General features: G+C 44.9%; 1 protein-coding gene across 2 annotated transcripts; it reads right to left on the bottom strand.

The window, feature by feature from the left end:
* Positions 1-1,337: 1,337 nt before the first annotated feature.
* On the bottom strand, positions 1,338-23,137 carry ITM2C (integral membrane protein 2C). Of its 2 annotated transcripts, XM_083616392.1 has the most exons (6): positions 22,863-23,137; positions 11,425-11,574; positions 10,046-10,231; positions 9,505-9,615; positions 5,188-5,338; positions 1,338-4,419 (listed from the first exon to the last, which is right to left on the bottom strand). In XM_083616392.1, exons 1-6 carry the CDS (start codon positions 22,980-22,982, stop codon positions 4,328-4,330), a joined length of 810 nt encoding a protein of 269 aa, XP_083472518.1. In that variant the 5' UTR covers positions 22,983-23,137; the 3' UTR covers positions 1,338-4,327. The 2 variants fall into 2 exon arrangements, with proteins under 2 accessions (XP_083472518.1, XP_083472519.1); XM_083616393.1 differs by lacking the exons at positions 11,425-11,574; positions 22,863-23,137 and adding an exon at positions 10,421-10,675.
* Between the last annotated feature and the right edge of the window lie 4,598 nt (positions 23,138-27,735).

Here is a 27,735-nt window from a genome sequence, read left to right as displayed (position 1 = left end):
TGGCCTGGCCTCCTGCCATTATGGCCAGCACTTATATTCCCTCAGCCCAGCCCCCTGGTTCCTCCTTTGGCTGCCTCTGTCCAATCAGCCTGGTTAAAATTCCTATTGGCTGTTTGCTAGAACCAATCATAAAAGATACACCCATTTCCTATTACCTTTTATGGGAGACAAAGAGCTATATTTCCTTCTATTTATAATTGGCAAACAAATAGCCATTAACCTCTACAAGGCACCTTAATTACCAGATAACCTTTTGCCCTAGACTAGGCGCCTTAACTAACATTTCACCTTTTGCCCTATTGCCCTATTCACTCCAAAACAGATGGTGGCTAATTTTATCTGAACAGATCTTTTGTTCATCTTCCCACACAGCATCTATGAAAGAGCTCCTTCTTTGGAGGTCATATGTCAGGAGTGCTCTTGATGGTGTTTTTCCTGCTTGGCAGGGGTCTGGACTCAATGGCCCTCGTGGTCTATTCCAACTCTTCTATGATTCTATGATTCTATGAAATAAGAATCTAACATTACTTTCTAAATCCTTTGCATAATTACATTTAAGCCAATATATTTCATACATAACATATATAGATTTTTAGAAGCAAAGACCTTTTCTAAGTAAAAAAGGAACTTTATAAAAACAGTTTTGAAAGCAACCCCTTAAATCTACACCCCCCTTTCAAGCCAGCTGTTGTTTGTATTAGCTCTTTGCCCTTTTAACCTTAGGAAGATGTGGCTCAAGTTTAATGGGAGGCACAATAATTATTACTTTTTAATTGTGTTTTTGCAACCTTGATTGTATTCTATAATTTGTATGGTCAGTGTGACCTTTTGCTCCCAGCCTGTTTTATGACCGCAATAAACCAAAGGGGCCTCTGACAAAGACCTTGCCTGCTGGTTTCCTGTCTCGAAAGAAACATTTGTGAATTTAAGCTCATTTTTAGAATACAGGAATCTGATCAAAATATAAGCCTTGATTAAAATGCAGGCTATGATCAGATGCCTCACTACCACTTCCCCCCCCTCTAAGCTCAAAGCTCCAAAACATCTCCTTTCAGACCATCTCCCTCCACGGTTGGAAGGCAATGAAAATAGTGGTGGCATGGGAGCTGGTGCGCTCATCCTGTCTCCTCCATGTGCTTAATTAATCCTCTTTGCAAGGACTGAAGACATGTATAATCAGGGCTCTATTTCAACCGCAACTCACCAGAACTCAGTTCTGGCACATCTCAAGTGGCTACCATTGTCACTGTAAGAGAAGTTTTGGCACCTCTTTTTCTAGAAAAGTAGCACTGGGAGAATCCTTCAGGAATACATACACAGAAATAAGAGACAACTGCAACCAGAAGTAAAATATTTTATTATCTCATTCATTTCTCCTAAAAGGTAAGATTTCTTTCAGACAAAATATATAAAGCATTTAATGGTCTTTCTTTTGTTCCACCCGCCCTCCCCCCATCTCGTCACCTGATAACTGATGTTCTGTTCTTTGAATCATCTTTAGCTCCAGCAAAGAACTAAGGCCTTGTCCATGTGTTTCAGGTTTTGCACAAAGTTACCAAGGTTAATGACTGGCTTAAAACATGCACAACCAAACACAAAAAGGTTGGATTTCCAACTTGAGTAGCGCAGAAGAAAATGCAAGCCTAATTTTTATTACTGTGCCACAATGCTCACTAAAGAAACTGTTATGATGCTCCTTTCCCTTCAGGATCTGTACCATTCAGATGAAATTGCAATGAAAATCAATAGGAATTTGAACATTACTCCTAACCAAGCAGAGTGCATACCTCAAAAGGAGCTGAAAATTCTGTTTGCACAGGCAGGTAAAAGTTAAAATAAAATCCAAGGATGGTTATAAGTAATATGCCTTTATGTTGTGACTGCTTTAATTGGAATCACACTGAGTCCACCTCCACATGGCAAAATGTGTGCATTGTTTTGAGTTTTTCTCTATTTTGCAGCAGCCAGACATTAGGCATTTTGTTATTATTAACACTGGCTAAACCACTCAATTTGCCATACAGAGGTGGTGTCATCATGCCCTATATTTGGGTGGGCAGGTTTCCGACAGCACAGTGGCAGATCACTCCAGGCCACTACTTCATCGCAGGGAGCAAATGCCACAGGGACACTTGAAGCACATATTGTACTGCAATTTGTGCACGCATAGCTACCCTAAACCTTGTTCAGAAGCACCAAGAGTTCAATTTGAGATGCAGGCACATTCCTGAAATATAGATGTGTTGACAACTCAGATCTTCTGTAACCTGGGAGCTGTTCAATGAGACCCACAGTTCTCTCCCACTACATGCTATGGGAGACAACCTTGCCACAGATATTCTGACAAATATGAGATCTTCTCTTCCTGTGTCCACCTGCTCCATCTCCCAGCTCCACACAAGCATCCTATGCCCTACACAACACCTGGACCAACGTTCTCCCAGGGACTGATCCATTAATGCCCTCAATGGTCAAGACACATGATGAAGATGCTTCAGACTGTGCAATTTGCATTTCCAGTATATTAAACGCAACCACAGCTTTTAGTTCTGTTATCTTCTGGGAGAATTTTACTGTGTAGGAAGTGTTTAGCAAAGTTCTGCTAAACGAATGTTGGTCTCTTTTCTGTGCATCCCTCTCCCTCCTCATATTCCCTGAACTCTACTTGTCTAGGGGTGTTCTCAACCACATTTTTCCATCTGCCACACAAAAAAGAAAATTGTCTAACTGCAGTCCAACTTTATTTGATTTTTCTTGTTTAACCAATCTTTTCCAAGAGCAGACGTCTAGGGCCCTGGATCATAATCTACTGTTCAACTTCTGATGTTTAGAAACCTAATGGGTAGTATATAGTGTGCAAGGAATTGGGAGCCAATCTTTCCTCCAGTGTGCAATGCTACTAATCCCTTTCTCGTTGTTATTATTATTGTGGAGGGTGGGCAACATGAATCACAGCCCTACTACCTATTTGCATGGAGGTCCTCATCATTATTTCAACCAATCCATTCCTATAAAGCAAGAGCTCAATCTGACTGTTGCATCTACAAAACCTCCATTATAAACATCTGGCAAAAATGAATTGCTAAGTAATATTCTGAAACATTTATTTAAGATCCCAAAGATAAGTCAATCAAGATAAACATTTGGTCCAGGTTCAGTTGTCATCTATCCAATGGTAAAAAGACTAGTGGGCCCTGTTTCACTTGGAGATGGTGAGACAATCTGGACACTGGGAGAGCCAGCTGTATCGACCTCTTCACCAGCAACATCTCCCAGAATGGTTTATTCTTGCTGGTCTACAAACTCAGGATTTTAAGAGTTTGCTTTTCTTTCTCCTGAAGATTCAGGAGAACACAACCAATCTTGCATGCAGATCAGTGGTACACGCATCCCTTGCATTGTGGGATTGTGCCTCTTACAGAGAAATGAGGAAAAAATGGCAGGCAAGCTAGCACAGAAAGGCAACGAATGCTGCTATGTAAAGCCTAGAACAGAGCTTTCCAAACTGTGTCGACACGTCAGTGTGCTGACTGCAGGCAAATGTTCCCTGCGCTGCTTCTCAAGGCTGAAAAGGAGTTAGTGTCGCCTCTGGTTTGCTAGTAAAACTGAACTGCTGTGTTGCGAAATGATGCATGTCTAAAAAGTGTGTCACCAACGTGAAAAGTTTGGAAAGCTCTGACCTAGAATAACAAGTCCATGAATTTCGATGTTGAGCTGCAAGGATACTGATACAGCTTCATTGCCCTTTTAGGGAATTAATTTCACTGGAGATTTTCTGTTAATTGATTCATATAAATGGTTCTTTGCGCTGAGAAGGAAGTGGCACTCTAGTGAAAAAGGCCAACTCTTCTTTTTTATTATTACGTTTATAATCCACCTTCCAAGGAGCTCCTAACCAACAAATGAACCCCATTCATCCTCACAACAGTATTGTGAAGTTGGTAACGCTGAGAGTGAGTGGTTGGTTCACCGTCACTCAGATAACTTTGTGGTTGGGTACAGATTTGAAGTAGGGCCTCCCGATTCTCAAACTTCTCATTCTCTTTCAGAAGAGATTGTTGTGCTAGCTTTCTCAAGAGAAACCTAATACTCACATTTTGGGGTCGTTGTCTAAATTTAAGCCCAGTGATGTGTGAATGTTGAATGTAAATGCAAAACAAAGACACCCAAGGCCCAGTGTTGCCCACATGTGACCTGAGAAGTTAGTAATGCGCAAGCAATGGGAGCAAGAAGTAAATTAAGACACATTCTCTCAAGGACAGAGCAAGAACGCCTGCGCGGATGAGTAGAGGAAAAGCCCAAGAGGGTTACATTGGGAGTGCAGCTCTCACAACTTCTGGCAAATGGCTGTGTCAACCACAAAAGTGTTTTCAAAATGGCGGATGTGATGACATGTCTCAGCAGCACGTCGGTGGATATCTGGAAGAGAGTAGAAAGAAATGTCAGATTAAGGAATGGTGTGGCGAAGAAAGAAGATGAGTGTTAAAATAGAACCGGTTCAAGAATCAAGGATGTTGAAGCAAGGGCACAAAAATAATCCCATAACCATTTTTTAAAAATTGGCCTCCATCAAGGCATTTATTCTATTAAAGAAATAAGCTTTTTTTAGAAGAAGAAGAGTTTGGATTTGATATCCCGCTTTATCACTACCCGAAGGCATCTCAAAGCAGCTAACAATCTCCTTTCCCTTCCTCCCCCACAACAAACACTCTGTGAGGTGAGTAAGATTGAGAGACTTCAGAAAAGTGTGACTAGCCCAAGGTTACCCAGCAACTGCAAGTGGAGGAGCGGGGAATCGAACCCGGTTCACCAGATTATGAGTCCACTGCTCTTAATCACTACACCACACTGGCTCTCAGTAATAAAGACTATCATAATGATATCCTTTACAAAAGCATACAGTTATTCCTACTGTAAATCAGCTAGATGAATTAACAGCCTTCCAAGGGGTTTTATGCATATTGTGTTGAGTTTAATGTTTTTACTGATTTTATTGTTCTAATTTATCATTAGTGTATATTTTACTGCTTCCGACATTTGTTGTAAACCAACCAGTGGCCATGGTTGATGGGCAGTTAATAAATGTCTAAGTAAAATAGTTATCCTCTGTGGAATTGCAAAGATAAATGCTGTTCTGTCTTCAAAGCCCAGCTGAACAGTGTAACTCCAGCAACAGCAAAAACTTACGTCTTCTCGCAGTCCTGCGCTTCAGCCTGTATATCTCTTTGTCCCTGCACAGGGCATAAATGTAGAAGCCAAGCTGGTCCACGTCAGTGACATGTTCCGTCACTATCATCTCCTCCTGGATCATGTAGGTTTGTGGCAGGTATGCCCCTTTCTGAAACCACAGAATTAAATTCACAAAATCTTAACTATTACTGAGATTATTTGATGAGGATCAAATTTCAGGGGGAAAGTATGCCTGACAGCCATGATCTTTGCTCCTCAGAAATGATTTTATCAGGGCTTCAATATTTTGATCCAAGCAACATTCATTCATCTTCATCAGCAAAGGATTTAATTGGCATTTTGAAAACCAGCCGGGAGCAGCAGCACACTTCTGACAGGAACATCATCATTTTGTAAGCTTTCTGAAGACCATCAATACAAACAGGTATCAGGTGGAATCTTCTCATGGCTTAATTGGTTTTTATAAATCAAAAGGCCAAAAATGAACACATAGACCCTCTAGGGGGCCTCCACCTTTGTCCCCTGTTCTCAACCAGAGCCAGGACCTTTTCAACACTGGCTCCGGCCTGGTGGAACCCTCTGTCTCATGAGACCAGGGCCCTGCAGGATCTGATTTCTTTCCACAGGGCCTGTAAGTTGTTCCACCTGGCCTTTGGCTTGGAATCAATTTGATTCCCTCCCCCTCTTTCTTTTTTCCTTTCTCTTCCTGTGATGAGGCTGCATTTTAATGTTTTAATGTTGTATTTTAATCTTGTTTTTTAAGTTGTATTTCAATCAACTTGTTTTTATTATTGGTTGTTAGCCGCCCTGAGCCCGGTCTTGGCTGGGGAGGGCGGGGTATAAATAAAATTATTTATTATTTATTATTATTATAAACTTACATGGTGCCCTCAGTCTACGTTTAATTTGGAGGGCCACTATGGCAGGGACCAATGTTTTTTCTTACGTTACTCAATGCAGTGCAACATACAATGATAATGAAATACTAATACGACTAAGAGTGGGTGGTATCTCACTAGTAGACTCCATCAGCACAAAGGTTTCCACTTGCACAGCAGAACTTTCCCTCTTCTCGCCCCGCACCCCATGCCCTCTAAATCTGTTCTGGGGATCCCCCCCCCAAACACTCTGAAGCAGATGTGAGGAGGGTATGAAGCACACTCAGGGACAGCAGAGGAGGGGGAAGTTCTGTTGCACAAGTGGAAATCCTTGTGCTGACACAATGCCCGATCGCTAATAATTGTTTTTTAAAAACCATAGAGTTGAGGGGAAATGGCAATGATCTCATCGGGTTTCTTGGATAAATCTTTGTTCAAGAGCCTTGCTGAATCAAACCAAAGGACCATCTAGTCCTGTACCCTCTTCTCACAGCGACCAACCATATGCCTGCAGGAAACTAGCAAGCTTGTTCTGCCTAGGATAGTTTATGCAATTATACACTTTTCCAATAGGAAGGTAAGAAGATCGAATCAAAACACTGCCGAATTTTGCTTACTCTCTTTAGAGCTTTCCCACTCCATCTCTAAAGCTGCAAGCTAGTTGGCCCTGGAGTGCATGGAGGAAAAGCACAAATACACACACACACACACAGAGAGAGAGAGAGAGAGAGAGAGAGAGAGAGAGTGCACTGAAGACGTTTTGAGAGTTGGTGGTTATTTTTCTGAAGCAAATCACCTAGCGGAATTGGAAAACTGCAGTTCCATTTAGAGCCAGACCACCTTCCCAGTGTCGCTTTGTTTCTCAATGGTCTAAATGTAGCCACACAAGGCTAGAATTATAGTTAAGAAGCACTAAATAGGGAATCAGAAATGATATTGCAAAGTCACAGATGCACAATATGGCTCTGAATGTGTCGGTGGAAGAAAACAGAACTAGTTTAATAAGCAGGGGTTAATCTTCTTCACCCCACAGGCTTCCAACAAACAATATTAGGACAGAATAATAAAATATAGTTGGTTTTGAGCCTGCTAAGTGCAGGACTCTGTCCTCATTCATCTTTGGGTATACAAGTATCCTCATACTCAATCTGATCTGAATGACCAAATAGGTCAGATTGTGCCAATTCAATCCTTGCTGCTTAGAAACAAAGCAAAGAGACCATGATTTCTTTCTGGATTAGGTTGCCTTGTGCTGAGAAATGAGGGCAGTGCTTTGCAGTAGTTCTGCTTCAACTTGCCAAATTATTTTAGGAAATAGTTTGTGACTAGAAGAGAGTTCGCTTCATATCTGGGTGCTTGTGCTTCAGGGGCCCACAAGAGTCCTGCTCGATTGCCTACGTGCTCTGAAACGTTTACACGAACCACAAAGTGAGGTCATCTGGAAGCTTTTCAGCGAAGTCAGTTTGTGGTTGACTCCCAACGTCTCATTTTCATCGACTCAGAGGAGGAGGAAGAGGTGTTAAATCAATACCTGGGCATATTAATAGAGTGCATGATGTACAGTACATTGAAATTCAACCCAAACAAGATAGCAAAGCGTGTTGTGTTCAGCCTGCTCTGGAGAGGGTTGAACAATCAGGTTTGCAGTCTGGGGGTGCTTCTTGAACCATATTTGGCACAGAAGGTGTGGCCCTTTAGCACCTTTGCTGGGTGCTGACTGTGATCCTACCTGGACAGGAATAGCCCAGCTTCAGTTATCCATGCCCTGGGCGACCTCCCATTGTGTACCATGCACAGGACCAGTGATGGTCTGTAAACGTCAGAGTTCAAAACTGAGCTGCAACACTGCTGAACTGAGATTAGGAAACAAGACAGTGTGTTGCCAGATTCACTGGCTCCCAGACCATTTCTGGGGACAAATAGAAGCAATGGTTTTTGACTCTTAAAACCTTAAATGGCTTGAGATTGCGATGGTCCTTGATTATATAATGCCCTATCAAGAGAGGCTCACCTGGCATCTACCTAGATAACATTTTGGTGCCAGGTAGAGACCTTTTCATTTTGTTAAGCCTTTTGCTTCTACTTTAAGTTTCTGGTAAAGGTAAAGGTAAAGGTACCCCTGCCCGTACGGGCCAGTCGTGTCCGACTCTAGGGTTGTACGCCCATCTCACTTAAGAGGCCGGGGGCCAGCGCTGTCCGGAGACACTTCCGGGTCACGTGGCCAGCGTGACGAAGCTGCTCTGGCGAGCCAGCACCAGCGCAGCACACGGAAACGCCGTTTACCTTCCCGCTATAAAGCGGTACCTATTTATCTACTTGCACTTAGGGGTGCTTTCGAACTCCTAGGTGGGCAGGAGCTGGGAACGAAAGACGGGAGCTCACCCCGCCGCGGGGATTCGAACCGCCGACCATACAATCGGCAAGTCCTAGGCACTGAGGTTTTACCCACAGCGCCACCCGCGTTGTTTCTGGTATCTAGGCTGTTTTAGTCCTGCTTTATGTTTTATTAACCAACCCTCACTCCCACCAGAATTTTAAATCTGTTTGCCTCCCTAAGATTACACAATTATAGGGCAGCATTTAAAAAAAATGAAATTAATTTAAAAAAGCAAACACCTGCCCCAACACAAGACCATCTACTAAGCAAACAAGCTTCCCACCAGCATACTGACCTACACATTCCAAAACTGGAGGAGGCAAGCAGAGAGATCCCACAGTGATACCATCAGAATGGCATCAGCTGAATAGGCAGTTCCCCTGGCAAGCATCCCAAGCCACAGATGCCCTCCCACCCCACTTCCTGACCCAGTGATTGATTATCTCCTGGGAGATTAAGAAAACTCAATGGGAGCAGGGCATCTTAACACATTGCTATGCTGCTGTGCTGCCACATCAAGCTAAATCAATAGCCTGTTGTAAAATATTGCTGTCTCAGTCAATTAAGGAGAGTTCTCCAATGCCAGCAGAGCTGTTCTGTAAAAGTCAAGCTATCTGTTTATCTGCATCACGGAAGGAGATAGCATGTATGCAAGGCTGACTACGCATTTCCTGGCAATATCTATTTGTTAAATCCGACTAGATCTATTTATTTTTATTTAAATATTGATAATCAACAGTTCTATAAAGTATATCAAGGCAGTTTACAACATACAGGCAACCCCCTCATTTACACATGTTCAATTTGTGATGTCCCCACCCAGTGCACACTACTCAGGGGGTTCTCCCATCCTTCTCCCCCTCAACTAAGCAGCTGTTCCAGGAAAGAAAGTGAGGGGTAATACCCCACCTGCACAAGCAAAAGCCCTGGTGTTCGTAAGGTGAATCCTGCCCTGTGTTTCAGACTGTGCACAATTATTTTTATCTATTCTGTTTCATGTGTCCACTCCATTTTATCTTCAAAGCACCCCTGTGAGAATAAGGAACATTTCCCCCCTACCTTTACGTTAACCAACAGCTCCCAGAAACTCTGAGGTGGCATGACAGTGGTGGTGTTCAGCTCAATGACATAGCATTTATCCAAGCTGATGTCAAGGTAGGCAGTCAGACCCTGAAAGGAAAAACAGGCAGAATGAGCTCAAACAAGGGAGGCTATGTTGCTCTTGGTGAGAGAGCAGCAGAGGTTTACTCCAACAACCCAGGATCCCTCAGCCTAAGCAACCTTAGTACCTCTCATGCAACATCAAATATTAACCATTAGCGCATCCTCTTCTTGAAAGATCCTTCTAGTACAAGCTCTGCTTACAGGAGATACCTGTGATGTAATGTTAGGAAAAGGAACTGGTACACCTAACTGAGCAGGAACCTCTTTTGAAAGCTGTACTAAAAACATGGTCAGGAAAACTGCATCTCACATGGGCTTCCTGTCCTGTCACTCCTGCAAGCCTCTGAAGATGCTACAAGCATATTCAGGAGACGCCAAGGTGCAGCCCTTCCTCAGAAGCTGTCATAATATCCATAGCACGTTGCTTGTTCCTTACCCTCTGAAAGTCATGGATAATATCTGCAGGGTCGCTTTCACCAAAGTGGGGCATTGGGATGCTGATCTGCTCATAATTCTCGCCGAGGTAAATCCTCACGTTCTCATGCAGCTCCAGCTGCTCCCTCAACTCGTCTACGTAGAAAAGCTGGCAGAGCATCTCCTGCTCCTGATCTTCCAGGCCATACTGTGGAAATAAAAAGGGTGGTTGTAAATGCAGGGGCTCTTTGACCTTTGTTGCAAGAGTCAGAGAAAAAGCTTTCACACAGGAACAGCAGACAGTGCCTTATGCAGTGTTGGCCCACCAAATTCTGCATTAGCTGTGAAGGCTCTACCACGAACTCTCCATGGTTTTAGACGTGTGTTTCTCACCCACCTCTGGAGAGACCAGGGGCTGAACTTTGGGCTTTCTGCATCCCACACACTGAGCTAAGGCCCTTAAGATGAGGCAAATACAACAAACAACCTCAACATGGCTGCCTCCTGAAGCCGCTTTTCTTTTAAAACAAGTGACAGTTGGGGCTTTGTTGCACACATTTGCATATGATGTGCAGCTGGCCCTCAAGTGTGCTGCCTCTCTACCCAAAGCTTCTATGTAACTCAAAAGCAAGCACATGATGAGTCTTAAACAACAATGACCACTTTTCCCATTTTTCCTGCCTCCTGTTCTCCGGGACCAGCTGTATATATCACAAGTCTCAGCTTCCCACCTGCGTTGCTTAAATATCACCTCACAGAACACATTTTACGCAAACCTCCACCGTAGCGTACGTACAGAGCAAACTCTCCAGTGAGTAGAAAGAGAGCCAGGAATGTACTCAAGAAAGAGAAATGCCAGTGACAAAGGACTTGGAAATGAAAATTGCACATTAATATTAAAGATGGGAAATTTATTTTGCCAAAAAAGAAAAAAGAAAAAGTGTGCTTAATGGGCAAGTGCTGTGGTCCACCTATTTCTCAGACTCCACCCTGGAGTTCTCAGAACAATTATCTGTCGGTATCATGGAAAGGGGATGGGAACATTAAGGTCAGAAGATTAAGTTGTTTAATTAATTCTTATGTATCTAACAGTTTTATTGTTTTGCTGACACTGTTTTGATATGAATTTGCCTTTGACTTGTTTTATATTTGGATCTATGCTGCGTTTTGTTATATACAGCAGAGATCTTTCATTCTGGCTTTTTGTTTTTGTCTACTGTTTGGGGATCTGGGCTTCCCTAGGAAGCTAAAGTGGGGTATGAACAATAAATGAAACTGAGGGCGGGGGAGAGATGAAGGAATCAAATGACTAATGGGGATAAGGCAATAGGTTAAGTCAACATGAACTCTGAGAATCCTGGGGGGACGAGGTGGAGACCCTTCACACTGTCCCATACATACCTGATTTGGGAACGTATAGGAGAAGTATCTGTAGACATACATTGATGTCAAAATCAGGCCGAGGAGCAACAACAGCATCATCATCGTCCAGTAGAAGATGCGACTAAGAGGCTTCCTGGTCTCCACTGGAAAAGGCAAGGGCTGCTCCTCCTGTTTAAAAGAAGAAGACAAGGTAACAGAAACATTGGTATGGGCAACGCAAGACATGCTTAAACCCTGATCAGGATTTCTCAGTGCTGAATAGAATATTTTCAGAAGATAAGAGGAGTCAAGACGGCAATACAGAGTAAAACATTTCAGAAAGTTTGCTTCCCATGATGAACAGCAGACTTTTTAAGTTTTTTGATTATTATTGTTTCCAAATTGTGCCAAGCAAACAAAGCAAAGTCTGCAAACAGGTAGTCTGCAAACAGGTATGCTACTGCTGGTGTGTGATTTGTATTCTTTACTATATCTTGTGATGATTAGTCACGAGCAGTTAAGATAGTGCGCTCTGAACCAGGAAGGCCTCAACTCAAATTCTGCCCCTGCCATAAGCTCACTAGGTAGATTTAAGCAAGTCATTTTCCTTCAGCCTCATCATCCCTGTCAGCAATATGGACACTGTACTTACTTACTATGGAATCCCTATACAGATATGATGTTTCTACAGACCCTCCAAGTGTCTCTATTTTCCAGGGATGTCCCCGATTCAGAGAAGCCATCCCGGTTTCTGATTTGATCCCAGAATCTCCCACTTTTCCTTAGGATGTCCCTATTTTCACTGGAGAAATGTTGGAGGGTATGGAGTTATACACACACACACCGAGCCATCTGAAGGTAATCCTGTATAGGGGAATTTTTTAATGTTTAATGTTTTATTAGGTTTTTTTATATGTTGGAAGCTGCCCAGAGTGCTGGGGCAACCCAGTTAAGATGTGTGGGGTATAAATGGTAAAATTATCATTATGGAATGGGATGTCCCTATTTTCAATGGCTAAATTTTGGAGGGTATGTTTCTGCAGACCAAGTGGCTCATATTTTATTTGAATGCTGCCATTAATATTTTTGTCCCTGTTGAGTCTCTTGGACACACTACGGAAAACAATTAATAGTAATTACACACACATCATGTTTTGTAATACAGTGGTACCTCGGGTTAATAACTTAATTCATTCTGGAGGTCCGTTCTTAACCTGAAACTGTTCTTAACCTGAAGCACCACTTTAGCTAATGGGACCTCCTGCTGCCGCTGCGCCACCACTGCACGATTTCTGTTCTCATCCTGAAGCAAAGTACTTAACCCGAGGTAATATTTCTGGGTTAGCGGAGTCTGTAACCTGAAGCGTATGTAACCCAAGGTACCACTGTATTCAAAAACCATGTCACAAAAAATCAGAAAAGAATGCATAACTTTTGATTTTTAAAAATATCCAGAATTTGTCCTCCTTAATTCATAGTCATTTTGATCTTTGGCACTATTGCATAATCCTGTAACTTGTTTTATTTTCCCCAATATATAGCATACAATAAATTTGTTGCTTCGTTTATATAATCAGGATTCAAAAGTAACAGTGAACCATTTTTGTTTGGTTTGGTTTAGTTACAAAGAAGAAGGTGCAAAGAGCCTTGGGTGCTTTGCCCTCTCATCCCTTCCCCTCGTTGTTCACATGCAAAGGCTGTAGGTTCCAAACTCACATACAGTTCTGAATAAACCACAATTTCCTGTTATGTCCATAACTGGGGGAAAATGTGGTTTCTTCCGTCTGTACTTCACAAAACGACACCAAGCTGGTTTCAGGTCCTGTTTTGCTAACTAACCTTTTCTAATTTAAGCTTTGCACACTGCCTTGGACACATCTGAGGGGCAAAGATAAATAAATTTCCAACGGGCAACTGGAATCCGGCGTGTGGCATTACATCACCGTTCCAGCGCTCATGAGATCAGCCTGCACAATGATAATGCTAATTCAACACAGTAACATCAGGCACACAGTCTAGGAAAACAATGAAGGGTCACTGCTGAGAGCAAGCCTGTGGCTGCAAATCCTTAAAACAAGGTACGGCTCAGGATGCACTGCATGAAAACATTAAATGAGCTCATTTGCAGCAGCCCCTGTATGCAATAGACATATGCAATTCGGCAGAAGCGAGCATTCCACCGGGGCGGGAAGGAAGAAAAATAATAAACTAATCAACAAGGCAGGTTGTGTAGCTTGGCTGAGCTCCATGAACACCACAGATACTCCACAGTTCAGTTGGGAGTGGGTGGGGTGGGCATAGTCGGAGCTGGGAGGGCCTTGAAGTAAGGGGGTGAGAACAGTCTCCCTGGCTGACTTGCAGGAAGCATGCTCTGGCATTTTAAGTCCGTCCCAGTTGGCAGGCAGGATATATAGGAGTGTACGATCCAATAAAGGAAGGAGTGGATCAGCTTGGTGCACAGTCTGCTGCAGAAAACCAAGCAGAGCAACGAGCGGCAGGCACAGAATGGCAAAAAACAAACAAGCTATGAAAAGGCAGGCTTTCCCAAACTTGTTATAAAACAAAAGGATCATGAAAAACATCTGGTCCATTTTAGGGCAGGTTAATAAATTAACACACACCAGGATTGACTGATTTATTCTGAGACATTTTCTTCTTTCCTTGGAAACAATGCTAGATTGGCTCAGGGAGAAAACACAGATGGAAATATATTCATTATTAATAGGAAATCTGTCTAGAGCCATGTTTCTCCAGCTGTGGGTCAGGGACTACTAGGGAGCCTCAACCCACTTTCAGGCAAGAAGGCCTCCGCGCTATAACCCACCCAGCCCTGGCTATGTGAGTTGGGCAGGTGCTAGCAGAAGTATCTCCAAAAGAGAGAGTAATAAACTGGGGATAGAGAAGAAGGGGATAAAACATGGAAGCTGTTACTGGAGGAAGAAGTGAATGTAAATGGCCCAGGTAGGAAGGAGGAAAGAAACTGTCAGATTGGGGGCAGGCACGGCGTACAAGTGTGAAAGGAGATGGAGAGAAGAAGCTACAGGAGGCTACTAAAAATACTTGCAAGGAGTTTCTGCGTCAGCACATTTTGCCTAAAACAAAAAGAATTTCAGGAGTCACAATACCCACAGAACCCAATGTCTGCGCTAAGCTTGAGTAAAGCTGACCTGTGGAACTCCCTGCTGCAGGGAACTCACAGTGGCAAACAATCCATTTTTAAAAGAGGGGTTAGAAAGCAATAGAAAATGTTGCCAACAACTGCCATTTATTTTATTATGTCTGCCTCCACCTCCGTTTTGAAAGTGGCTATAACATTGACATGGCTATTTTGTGATAGTTGGAGCCTCAGTAATTGTAGCCCTTTCAACTGGGCTCTGAGGGTGGAAAGTTTGAGAGCTTCTGGCCTAGAGCAAGTATCTCCCACTCTTCCTTTCATGCCTCCTCCTCTTGCAGTACAGCAAACCTGACCCAAAATCATGGGAGCGCAAGAGGAAAATAACTCAAAATAAACCAGAGCCGATTAAGGGGGAAATGCAGCACTCGCAGGTGAAATAAGGATGTTTGTGAAGGCAAGGTACAAAAGACACCTGGACCTCCTAAACAGGGTGGGTTGTATGCCTGTGTATTATATATAATTTACGTGTGTGTGTCAACAGGGAGGCGGGTGGCGCTGTGGGTTAAACCACTGTGCCGCTTGGGTTTGCCGATCGTAAGGTCAGCAGTTCGAATCCCCGCAAAGGGGTGAGCTCCCGTTGCTCGGTCCCAGCTCCTGCCAACCTAGCAGTTCAAAAGCTCACAGTGCAAGTAGATAAATAGGTACCGCTCCGGTGGAAAGGTAAACGGCGTTTCCATGCTCTGCTCTGGTTTCGCCAGAAGCAGCATAGTCATGCTGGCCACATGACCCGGCGGGGGAGGGGGAACTGTCTGCGGAAGTGGACAAATGCCAGTTCCCTCGGCCTTTAAAGTGAGATGAGTGCCGCAACCCCAGAGTCGTTTGCAACCTTTTTATCAGCAGGAAATCAGTTGCCATTGATGCAGGAAATCAGTTGCCATTGATAAAGTTCAAGGTTAGATGTAATAAGCGACAGCCAAGCTTACAGTTGCTTGTATCCGGGCAGGTTTGATCAATGAGATTTCTGCTGATGTAAACAAGAGGAAGGAAATCCAAGCAAGTTTACCCAAGTTCAGTGCCGTCAGAGAGAAGTCCTTTCATCTCCCCTGCCCACTTAGCTTTCCAAAGCTGTTTCATCTGTTTCATTTTTCAGCTGTTGCCATCCTAGACCATTTCCCCCAAATAAGGTGCAAAGGACACTCAGCCCTTCAACTCTTATCACATTTTGGTCCTCTGTTGTTGTTTTTCAGGGATGGGAACATTCAATTACACAGAGGGAACAGCATCATTATTTATGACTTGCCCTGAAATCTTCCCATTTCTATTCTGCTGGGACCTCGATATTCTTTCCCCATTTATTTATTTCTTCCACTACAGTCTGCAGCTCCCAAAGGGCTTATATATTGTACTAAGATTGCAATATGAAAATGACCTCAGCTAAAATGTGCTCACAGAGAATGTGTGCATTTTGTGAGTCTGTCAGATTATTTCTGTTCCGCATTGAGAGCTTTGCAGGCAATGCTGGTTAAGAGCCCCCTGCCTAGAAAAAAACACATGGGTTTGGAGAACAGGCACACAGTTTCCTGAGCGGCATAACAATGAATTCTTGAAGTGGTGGGCATGTCCACCAGCATCTCAGTGCCGCTATATGTCCTTAGCAAATGTTGCTAAGAGCTCTTCCAGACAACCCCATTACTCACCGTTCATCCTGATCTGTTTGAACAACATTTACAGAGGTCACACCATACTGCAGTTCATTCATTCCAATTTGCTTGCATGGAGGTTATACAATAACCTTCCAGCACCTTTTCCTGCTTTTCTTAACAAAAAAATTCCATGTTTCTATCACGCCAAATGCACTCATTGCAGCTCAGCAGCAGAACCTCTGCTTTGCAGTATTAGAAATTTCCACGTGCCAGACGCATTTTGCGACTTGTGCAGATCCAACTGCAACCACATCGAGATCTCTGCATGCCGGGTTGGTTCAGACATCTCCATCTGGCTGCCCCATCCCCGGCTTTCTTAAGCAAGTAAGCAGAAGAGCTTATTAATTACCTTTTTCTGCAAGGAGTACATGGTTCACCCCCTTCTCAGTTAATCCCTACAATAACCCTGTGAGGTTTAGAAGCTGTGACTGACTCCAAGGTAACCCATTGAGCTTCATGGCTGAGTGGGGATTTGAATCCTGATCTCCCAAGTCCTAGTCGAACACTCTAACCACTACACTGCTCTGGCTTCCTACAGTACTTTTGCTATGGGGCAGCCATATAAATTATGTAGGCAAATAAATAGGGGAAAGCAAAATGTCATTTAGAGAAGGATCTGATATATTTTCCTTGAAGCTTGAATTTGTTTTATTCTGGATTGTTTTAATGTGTTTGTAACTGCTTTGAGATTTTTTGTTCTTTGAAATATAAAGCGGTGTAGAAATGGAATGGGATGTGGGTAGCACTGTGGATTAAACCACAGAGCCTAGGGCTTGCCAATCAGAAGGTCGGCGGTTCGAATCCCCACGACGGGGTGAGCTCCCGTTGTTCGGTCCCTGCTCCTGCCAACCTAGCAGTTCGAAAGCACGTCAAAGTGCAAGTAGATAAATAGGTACTGCTCCAGTGGGAAGGTAAACGGCGTTTCTGTGTGCTGCTCTGGTTCGCCAGAAGCGGCTTAGTCATGTTGGCCACATGAACTGGAAGCTGTACGCCGGCTACCTCGGCCAGTAAAGCGAGATGAGCGCCGCAACCCCAGAGTCAGTCACGACTGGACCTAACGGTCAGGGGTCCCTTTACCTTTAGAAATGCAATGAAATAATTTCATTGCCCCTAGACGAACGTGGCGAACGTAACGTTAAGGTGCCATTTGGCAATTAGTTTATATATCTGAGTTTCTATCACTGCTTGCTTTGCCCAGGTTCGAACCTCAGCACCTCCAGATAGGGCCAGAAATGTCCCATTTTTGAAAAGCTGGAGTGTCGCTACTAGTCAGTGTATGCCATTTGTCTTACCCAGTGGGTCGTGTGACCCACTACTGGGCACAGCCTGATTTAATATGTGTTGCAACAGCAACACTAGGGCCGTACTAATGTATTAGTGAAGAAAAATTAAGAAGTGGGTCCCTAAAGGCATGTGTGAATTGAGGGCAGGTTCCAGGTTGGAAAAGTTATAGATTACTGGAGTGGACATCCTGAGCTAGGTGGAGGGGGGGAACTATTCTTGCTGCACATGTAAACTGCCTATAACCTCTCACCTTGTCCTCTCTAGCACCCAAGAATTCTTGTTGGTACCTGGCTTTGAGCTAGATCCTCATGACCCCAGGAAGTCAAGAGCACAGCCTTAACACTATGGCTCTTGTTTCCTCACATCAACAGAAACCAGGACGCAATTATGCATACAGACTGTTTCAAAAGCTTTGCTTTAGAATGGAAAAGGTACTACATGCAGTCTTCACGGCAAGCAGTTTTTCAGCAGAGAGCATATGAAATGTGGTACTCGTGCAAAGCCACAGAGAGTCACAGACACTTGGGATCTCAAATGAAGACACTTGAAGAGAACAATCACAATGATGTGTCTGATTGCATCCTTGACACCAGCCATGTGTTTTGAGAAACAATGCTCACCCACCTGCCCTAAGCAGAGGCTACAGGCAGCAAGCCATGCACAAAATACCCAATAAAGCTGCTTTTCTAATTAATGCATAGCTTTGTCACTGCACGAATGAAAGAGGTGGCAGGGTGCTGATTCGTGTGGGTGTGCAATCAGAACAAGGGAATTCAATAAAACCCTGGCTGCTTAACCCTTTTTCCTCTATCAGAGAAGTGCAGGATTATCAGCCCATAGTGGAAGACAAATGTACACCGTCATGTGGAAAGGGGAGTGGGTTGAGAGGGAGACCAACACATGCAAATTCCCAACAGTTGTTTCCCCAGCCCCCTCAGGGTGACTCTAAAACTAGGAGGCAGAAACGGAGTCCCTTCATGTTGTTGGACTCTAACTCCCACCAACCCTTCTCAGCATGCCCAATGCCAAGAGCTTATGGTCTGACAGCAGCTGGAGCCACCCAGATTTCCTTGTCCTGGAACCACTTTCCATAGCTGGAGGGAAGAAATTGCACAGGTGTTAAAGGATTGTACCTTAAGTGACATTCAGTGGTGCAAGCCTGCTTGTGCAACACGACTTCTCCATCCTCCTCTGCCTCATCTCCCCCCACCTGGGTTTGCAGAGTTCCCCAACCTTCTGAAGCAGATTTTTGGGAGCAAAAAGGGGTTTCAGGTGGGAGGAGAGGAAGAGGAGCTTGCGCCTGCAGTTGTGCATGCAAAAGATTCGAGGTCCAATCCCCCAGCATCTCCAGGTAGGGCTAGGAATGTCCCCCACCTAAAATCCCAGAAAGCTGCTGTCAGTCAGTGTGGGCAACATGGAGCTAAATGGACCGATAGTGTGACTCTGTATAAGAGAGCTTCCTATTCCCCTGTACGAAGCAGAAATGGGGGGAAGGTTGGATGGAATATGCTAGCAGATCTCTGAGTGACTTGAAGTAGATTAGCAAGGATTCTGACTCTGAATTCTATGGGAGGAGCCTCAGACAAAATCTGTAGCCCAGCTTGCTCAATATCAGTCATCTAAACATCCTAGTAGTTGAGATACGACACACTCAACTTGAAGTAAGAAAGTAAAATGATTGCATAATATTCATGTTGCTGTTCCTTTCAAACGCAAGCTGCAAAGCTTGGAGAAGATCTGATGTTTACAGATTTGTGTTCGCTCAGTTTTATAATATTCATAAAATAAGTTCAAGAGTAGTTTAAATTTTTTTAAAGTATTTTTTATTGTAATAGTTTTTTTTAAAAAAACGAAAAATAAAAACAACTTTTACAAGTCTCTCTTCACCTTGGATTTGGAAAAGGGCTGCAAGACGACCGCAAGGGAACACTAATCCTAGTACAGTGGTACCTCAGCTTACAAATGCTTTGGATTACAAATGCTTCAGGTTACAGACTCCGCTAACCCGGAAGTAGTACCTCGGGTTAAGAACTTTACTTCAGGATGAGAACAGAAATTGGGCAGCGGCAGTGGGAGGCCCCATTAGCTAAAGTGGTGCTTCAGGTTAAGAACAGTTTCAGGTTAAGAACGGACCTCCAGAACGAATTAAGGTCTTAACCTGAGGTACCACTGTAGTGCATTCAATGGTGTTAGAAACTGTGTTATCTTTTTCTTCATTTTAACTGAAAAAAACCGTGTCAGGAATCCCTGCCAGCATCTTCCTCATGGTACAGTGATGTCACCACTGACCGTTGCCATGGAAAGTCAGTTTAGCACTATAAATTTACAAGTAGGCAAAACTGTGCCTGGAGCCTTTTCCAACGTGAATATGGTGATAATTCTGGTTATTCCACACAAGCGCAAAGAGGAGGGAAACCATGGAAAATACTATTCTGAAGGCAGAACCACAAGGTCTGATTTTTAAAAGTTTCTAGCCTTTAGGATTTTAAAGAGGAGTTTCAATGAGTTCACAGTCCTGCATAGCTCCTTGAATTTCCCCATAATAGCAAAGGAATATATTGTGAGAATTGTATCAATTTGAATATTGTGTTGCGATTGCGGAATTCAGCTTTCCTAGGATCAGAATCTGGGTTACCTTGATTCAGAATTGTTCTTTATCTGGGCAGAGAACTCCAAACTACTGCACTCCCTGGCTACAGATCCAATGAGAACAAGTGCAGATCATACAGCAGGTTATGGGGACTATAGCTCATTGGTAGAGTGTGATGCTCTGCATGCTGCACAAAGATGTTTCCAGAGTCGATCTTGGCATCTCCAGTTACAACAGGGCTGGGAACCTCTGGCTCTACAAAGCTTGCTGAACTACAGTCTGTATCAGCAAACACAGCCAATGGCTGGGATGGTGGAAGTTGTAGTTCAGCAACACTTGGTGGGCCAAATCTTTCCCACACCTGCATTAAAAGAGTCAGCTAACACATGGTGGGGAAGACAGAGAACAGCCACTACCAGCCCAACTGGGCTATATAGCCCAATGGTCCGTATAAAGCATCTTCTTCTGCACACCCAGTTCTGGCAACAGTGGGAGAGACCTTACTTTGTTCACTTCCTGAACCACTCAACAAGAACACATCTACAGGAACAAAACTGTAGGCAGCTGTCATTGCAACACAGTCCCCATCCCTGTCAATAATTTAAGATAAATGGCGCATATATAAATGGAGGAATGGAAAAGTGCTTCCCCCGGGCTCCTTTGGGAAGGAGGATGCTATAACAGAACAAATGAACACAAGGTGTGTGCTCTGTACAAAACTTTAAACTCAAATGTAGAAGAATCCTGGTCATCCAAACCTCCATTTTACGCTTCTCGTTTCTCAGTTTTCTGCGCATTCCTCGTGTCAGTGAAAGCCTCTGGAAATGCTCAGCAATCTGGCTGAATGAGAACATTATCTAAGCATGCTGGATGTCCTGCAGGCTATTCATGGGGGCGGAGCGGGACAGCGAGTTAGAAAGAGAAATTGTGTGGAGTAAACAGAGGCGGTGCAATGCAATTTGCGGGAGTCAAGCAGAGATTCCTGGTGTGATGAAAACAGGGGCAGATATTATGCAGCACACACAAACGACAAAGGATGAAGTCAGGCTCCCATTATTTTAGAAGAGATCATGGAGGCAGCTCAGCACCTCCCCACCCACCCACTGGATAGGAACTGATATAGAGAGAAACACTAGCAAGAGCCCCCTGCGGTAAAGGACACAGCCACTATAGCCCAGAAACCTTTTGGCTGCTTCCCTCAGCTTTGTAACTGGATATATTGAAATCTTGCCAAAGAATGCCAACCATTGATTCTATTCAAGGGGGCAGGAGAGGGGAAGAATCAACAGCAAACCCCAAACTCAGCAGGTCACACCCCAGGGGTGGAGGGAATCTAAACAGAGACCCAAAGCACCACTCACTGTGGAGATGCTGGTTTCTCAACTAGGTCTCTGAAGCACAGCTGAAACAGCCCTTTTTCTAGGCCACGGATTGGACCCTGGGTTCCAAAAAAAAAAAAAGCCTCACATACATTTTTTTTTTAAAAAAATCTTCAACATGGGAGGCAACAAAGGTCTAGCATGCCTGATAGCTTATCTCCATAGCTGTCAATGTTTCCCCTTTCTTAAGGGAAATTCCCTTATTCCGAATAGGATTCCTCGCAAGAAAAGGGAAAAATTGACAGCTATGCTTATCTCCCTCTTGCCTTGGCCCAGAAGCCCTTCCCTGATCAGCAGGCCCTGGTCAGGAGAGAACAGCGTGGCCTAGTGGTTTGCGTGTCTGATCAGAAACAAGGAGATCCAGATTCAAATCCCCACTTAGCAAGAGAACAATGGATCACCTCAGACCAGTTTCTTGCTCAGCCTCAATCTACTTTTCAGGGTTGTTGTTTTGCAAAGACCAAAAACGGAGGGAGAGAATCATTGCACTTCCTCGAGACTCTTGGTGGGATATAAATGTTGAGAAACAAACGCTCTGTGGGGAAAATGTCTGCACAAGCTCAGGAGTTCAAAGACGTATTTTACAGTTTCCTATAGTTGGGTTTTTCAAATGATGGTGCCTGAATTGCGGGGGGGGGGGGGGGGGAAGAACTCGTGGTCAAAGCGTACGTTTTTCCGGTCATTCCTGAAAAATAAATAAATAACCCGAGACTTCAGGGATGGGCAAAAGTTGCCTCCGCCTGCGGGAAGCTACGAGCTGCCTCTACGGCTGGGGCTGCTGGACTGTTGCTGCAACTCGGCGCCAGGCCTCTTCCTGCTGTAACTTTCCGACTCCTCTCTCGCGTCCTACGGATGCAGGAGCCCAAGGCAGGCGCCTCCAAGTGCCTCCCCGGCCCCGCAACCGAGGGGCTTGGGCGGGCACCCTCAGGAGCCCCGGACCCTGCGGCGGAAGGGGAAACGCCGCGGGACAAGGCTCGCCAGCGAACGGGAAGGGCTGCGCGCCACGACGCGCCCTCTCGCCATGATGCGCCCCCCCGACCCGCGACCCTGCCCCACTTTTCTACCACCGCACAGCCTCCCTTTGCAGAAAACGCGTCCGTTTTCTGCCCTCCCTCGGGGGCGAAAGGAAAGCAGGCGACTTTCTTCCGCTCCGCTCGCCCGGTCGGCGCTTGCAAGGGGAAAGCCGGCAGGCAAACCCGTCCCGCCCCGGCCGGGCTCTGCAGTGGATCGCGCTGTGCATTCCAGGGGACTCCTTCCCAAGCAACTCTCCGGGGCTGATTTTCTTTTCAAGTCCCCCTAATGGAACCCATCCCTTGACAGCGAAACGCTTTCCCTTTATTGAATGTGTTGTTGTTATTATCATTATCCTTTGAGCTAAAAGGCGCTCCCCAGCCGCCGCCACTCACCAAGTCGTGGGGCAAGAGGACCTCGGCTTTGGCTCCATAGTTGGCTCCTGTTGCCGCCGCTGCCGCCTCTTTCTCGGGCTTGAGCCCCGCCGCCGGCTGCTGGAAGCTGATTTTCACCATGGCTGTGCAGGAGCAGCAGCAGCGTCCGAAGCGAAACCCGACGCCTCGTCTGCGCTCGACGCGGCTCTCTGGACCATCCGCCGAGCCCACCCCGCCGCCGGGAGGAAGCGCCGGAAGTGCAGCCTTGGCTCTCCGCCCCCCCTCCCGCGTCTCTCCCCCCCGCCCCCCGCTCGCCTTCGCGGGAGAAGCCAAGAGTTAATGAGGCTCCGCGGACGCGCGTCTTGCGCTGGCGAGCGAGCAGGGGGCCGCGAGAGTCCGCGCTCAGGATGCGCTCCAAAGAGGCTCAGGGAAAGCGAGAGAGCTCCTAGCTTCGGAGCTCTACGGTCTCTCTCCGCGGTTGGAGGCAGGGATGCTTGTGAATGATGGTTGCTGGGGGGTCTCAAGTGGGGTGAGTCCTGCTTGTGGGCATCACTGGTTGGCCACCGTGGAAGAACAGGTCGCTGGACTAGACAGGCCTTTTGGCCTCATCTAGCAGCAAGTACTGGGACTCTGGTGGCGCTGTGGGTAAAACCTCAGCGCCTAGGACTTGCCGATCGCATGGTCGGTGGTTCGAATCCCCGTAGCGGGGTGCGCTCCCGTCGCTCGGTCCCAGCGCCTGCCAACCTAGCAGTTCAAAAGCACCCCCGGGTGCAAGTAGATAAATAGGGACCAGTTACCAGCGGGAAGGTAAACGGCGTTCCGTGTGCTGCGCTGGCTCGCCAGATGCAGCTTGTCACGCTGGCCACGTGACCCGGAAGTGTCTGCGGACAGCACTGGCTCCCGGCCTCTAGAGTGAGATGAGCGCACAACCCTAGAGTCTGATAGGGACCAGTTACCAGCGGGAAGGTAAACGGCGTTCCGTGTGCTGCGCTGGCTCGCCAGATGCAGCTTGTCACGCTGGCCACGTGACCCGGAGGTGTCTGCGGACAGCACTGGCTCCCGGCCTCTAGAGTGAGATGAGCGCACAACCCTAGAGTCTGGTAAGACTGGCCCGTACCGGCAGGGGTACCTTTACTTTTTTTTTAGCAGCAAGTACTGGTGTTGGAGAAGACTCTTGAGAGTCGCATGGACTGCAAGAAGATCAAACCGATCCATTCTGAAGGAAATCAGCCCTGAGTGCTCACTGGAAGGACAGATGTTGGGAAAGGTTGGACACGACTAAACAACAACAAAGCAGCAAGTACAGTATTTGTTGTTTAGTCGTTTAGTCGTGTCCGACTCTTCCTGACCCCATGGACCAGAGCACGCCAGGCACTTCTGTCTTCCACTGCCTCCCACAGTTTGGTCAAACTCATGCTGGTAGCTTCAAGAACACTGTCCAACCATCTCGTCCTCTGTCGTCCCCTTCTCCTTGTGCCCTCCATCTTTCCCAACATCAGGGTCTTTTCCAGGGAGTCTTCTCTTCTCATGAGGTGGCCAAAGTATTGGAGCCTCAGCTTCACGATCTGTCCTTCCAGTGAGCACTCAGGGCTGATTTCCTTAGGAATGGATGGGTTTGATCTTCTTTCAGTCCATGGGACTCTCAAGAGTCTCCTCCAGCACCATAATTCAAAAGCATCAATTCTTTGGCGATCAGCCTTCTTTATGGTCCAGCTCTCACTTCCATACATCACTACTGGGAAAACCATAGCTTTAACTATACAGACCTTTGTTGGCAAGGTGATGTCTCTGCTTTTTAAGATGCTATCTAGGTTTGTCATTGCTTTTCTCCCAAGAAGCAGGCGTTTTTTAATTTCGTGACTGCATATGATCAAGTAAAACAATGGAAATAAGATCAAGTAAAACAATAGACATACTTCACTAACAGACCAATCACGTCAGTTCTGTCCCATCCCGTTCCCACAACAAAAGTCCATGCTTCTTCTTTAGCGATCAATCGTACCTGAGTAAGATTGTCTTCCATAAAAACGGTTTTAAAAATGAGTCCATAAGTGACTGTGGAGACCAATTCTGGATCCACACATCCTTCCACAGTGGGGACATTGGTTTCCGGGTGGGAGTTGATCATGGTGAGGGTTTGCCAAGTGTGCCCTCCTCTTAGCACATTTCTCCCTTTTGTCCTGAGTTCCAGTGGCGTAGCGTGGGTTGTCAGCACCCGGGGCAAGGCAAGTAATTTGCGCCCCCTAACCCGTGGATTTGCGCCCCCTAACCCATGGATTTGCCCTAACCCCAGATGTTGCGCCTGGTGCGGCCCGCCCCCCCTGCACCCCCCACGCTACGCCACTGCTGAGTTCGAGTGTCTTCAAAGCCCATGACACCGTTGGTAAAGGCTGTTCTCCAGTTGGAGCGCTCACAGGCCAGTGTTTTCCAGTTGTCTGTGTTTATGCTACATTTTTTAAGATTTGCCTTGAGAGAGTCTTTAGACCTCTTTTGTTGACGCACCAACATTACGCTTTCCATTTTTAAGTTCAGAATAGAGTAGTTGCATGTCTAGCAGGGTTAGTCTTGTGTTCTTATGATGGTCACTTCCAGCTAGGAAAAGAGCACATCCACTTATATTCTCTTTTATGGAAGCACTTTTCCTAAATTTTAATCTGTGATTTAAAAAAATCATGGTGGAAATTCATCGCTTTAGTGCAAATTTAGTATAATAGACACATTTTTGTATGAGGTTTTGACTAATGTGCAAATTTCTGCAAGCAGCTTCCTCTAATATACGTAATAATGCATTTTGTATGGTGTTTTCACTAATAACTTCATTTTAATGCACACTTTCCCCAATTTAGGCATTTTTGGAAACATTTTTGGACCCTGAGGATTATCTAGTCCAACCTGATTATGCAACTGTCCCATTGATAGGGCAATTTTAATTAATCTATGCATGTGAACTCCAGCAGCCACAGAGCAATTCCCATCCAGTTGTCCTCTGTAAAAGTAATGAAATCATGTACCTGTGATAGACCAACTGATAAGAGAATGGACCAATTTTCTTTCAAAGTGAAGCACGTAGGACAGGAATCCAACAAAGTTGCATTCCAGGTAATGCATGCATTGAGCTATTTTAAACATGTGCACTTCACTTAACTTCATTATCATGCAATCAAAACCAAAGAGCAGATAAAAAAGGTGATGGATGTGTTCTTGCTCAAGGTCTTGATAAACTAGGGCTACTAGCAACATGGGAAGGTTCACCTTACCTGGATTTTGCCCATCACTTTTACTGATTCCTCTGCTGGGAGAAAAGTTTCTGCAACCTCCAACATTATAATGTAATTGGTGTTTTAGCCTCTAGGTGGGTGCTTCTAAGCAGTTGTGTTTCAGCCACCTGGGTCTCGGGATCCAATATAATTTATTTTGTTGCATCCGTTCAAGTCTCTTTGTGTTAAATTTGGATATGTACAATGCCATTCACACTTGTAACTTCTGTATAAGGAGGGCAAATCACATCGGACATGATCTAGCCTGTTAAGTAGTTGAAGTACCATTCATTTCAGCAGCAGGTAGGTTGTCATGCTATGTCTGTTTGCATGTCTGCTCAGAAGTAAGTCCCATTTAGTCCTATAGCGCTTTTTTCCAGAGAAGTAGGCACGGGATTGCAAGCCCTATGGAACTCAATGGAACTCCTGAGTAAACATTGGTTAGTTTTTTCTTCCTTGTTGCCAATACGAGTTGTTTCTCGGAGATAGGAAGGGAAAAGCCATCGTTTTGTTTTCATTACACTATGGGAGTACCATTACTTTAAAAACCTGCTATCACAGGGTTGCCATATTTCAAAAAGTGAAAATGCAGACACAAAAGTTGTTGAGCAATTTTTGGCAAAGTAGTTGAGCTTTTTTTTAAAGTAAATTTGCCAAAATCTACACATCCGACATGGGTTGTCATACATCCAGATTTTCCCAGATATTTAAGCGATTTCTGCCCAGGCGCTGTTTCTGATGGCCAAATCCCAGATACGGTATATCCAGGAAATTCCAGACATATGGCAGCACTATACTATCAGAGCTTTTTCTCTTTTTCTCATCTGCGCTGAAAGTTCGGATTAAAACTAAAATCCAAATCCCATGTGTCAAATCTAATAAAAAAGAAACTTCAGTTTATACCTAAACCTAGATCTTTTGCATTTCTTTTACCCCCAAAGATCTTTATTGAAACTTAACATATATACATAATAACCAAAATTCCCAACGATTCCCTCACACAAAATATAATATCTAAATTACAACAGCTACATAATCTTTTGCATTTCATGGTAAAACCAGAGTTGTTTTCTTTCTAGCAATAAGGGCCAGAGGTAACTGAAGAGTGTCCAGCCCAAAACAAGAGGTGGCATATAGAATCATAGAACTGCAGAGTTGGAAGGGACCCAGGGGTCATCTAGTCCAACCCCCTGCAATGCAGGAATATCAACTAAAGCATCCATGACAGGTGGCCATCCAACCTCTGCTTAAAAACCTCCAAGGAAGGAGAGTCCACTACCTCCGGAGGAAGACTTTTCCACTGTTGAACAGCCCTCATTGTCACAATGTTATTTCTGATGTTGAGACGGATATCTTTTGCACTTGGATTTTTCACAATACAAGGTTCAAGGTGCCCTCAAACCTTGTCAGTGTGTGCCACAGTTAGGTCATTATGACACCATCGTACTTAAAAACTCATCTACGCCTATTAATCCAGAAGCAAATAGTAATCTACAGGTAAAGCTCTAGTTAATAAATTTGCAAACGTAAGTATATTTGAGAGTGCAGCACTGAATTCAGGGATTTTTTTGGCATAGGGGTCCATCTTTGTGCACCTGTAACTGTATCACCTATCCTGAAACCACAGGAAAGGATGG

Source organism: Podarcis filfolensis (genome assembly GCF_964270895.1).
Source record: "Podarcis filfolensis genome assembly, chromosome: 5".
NCBI classification, from domain to species: Eukaryota; Metazoa; Chordata; class Lepidosauria; order Squamata; family Lacertidae; genus Podarcis; species Podarcis filfolensis.
Note: the sequence above shows the minus strand (reverse complement) of the source record. Positions and strands in the feature narration are given on the sequence as shown.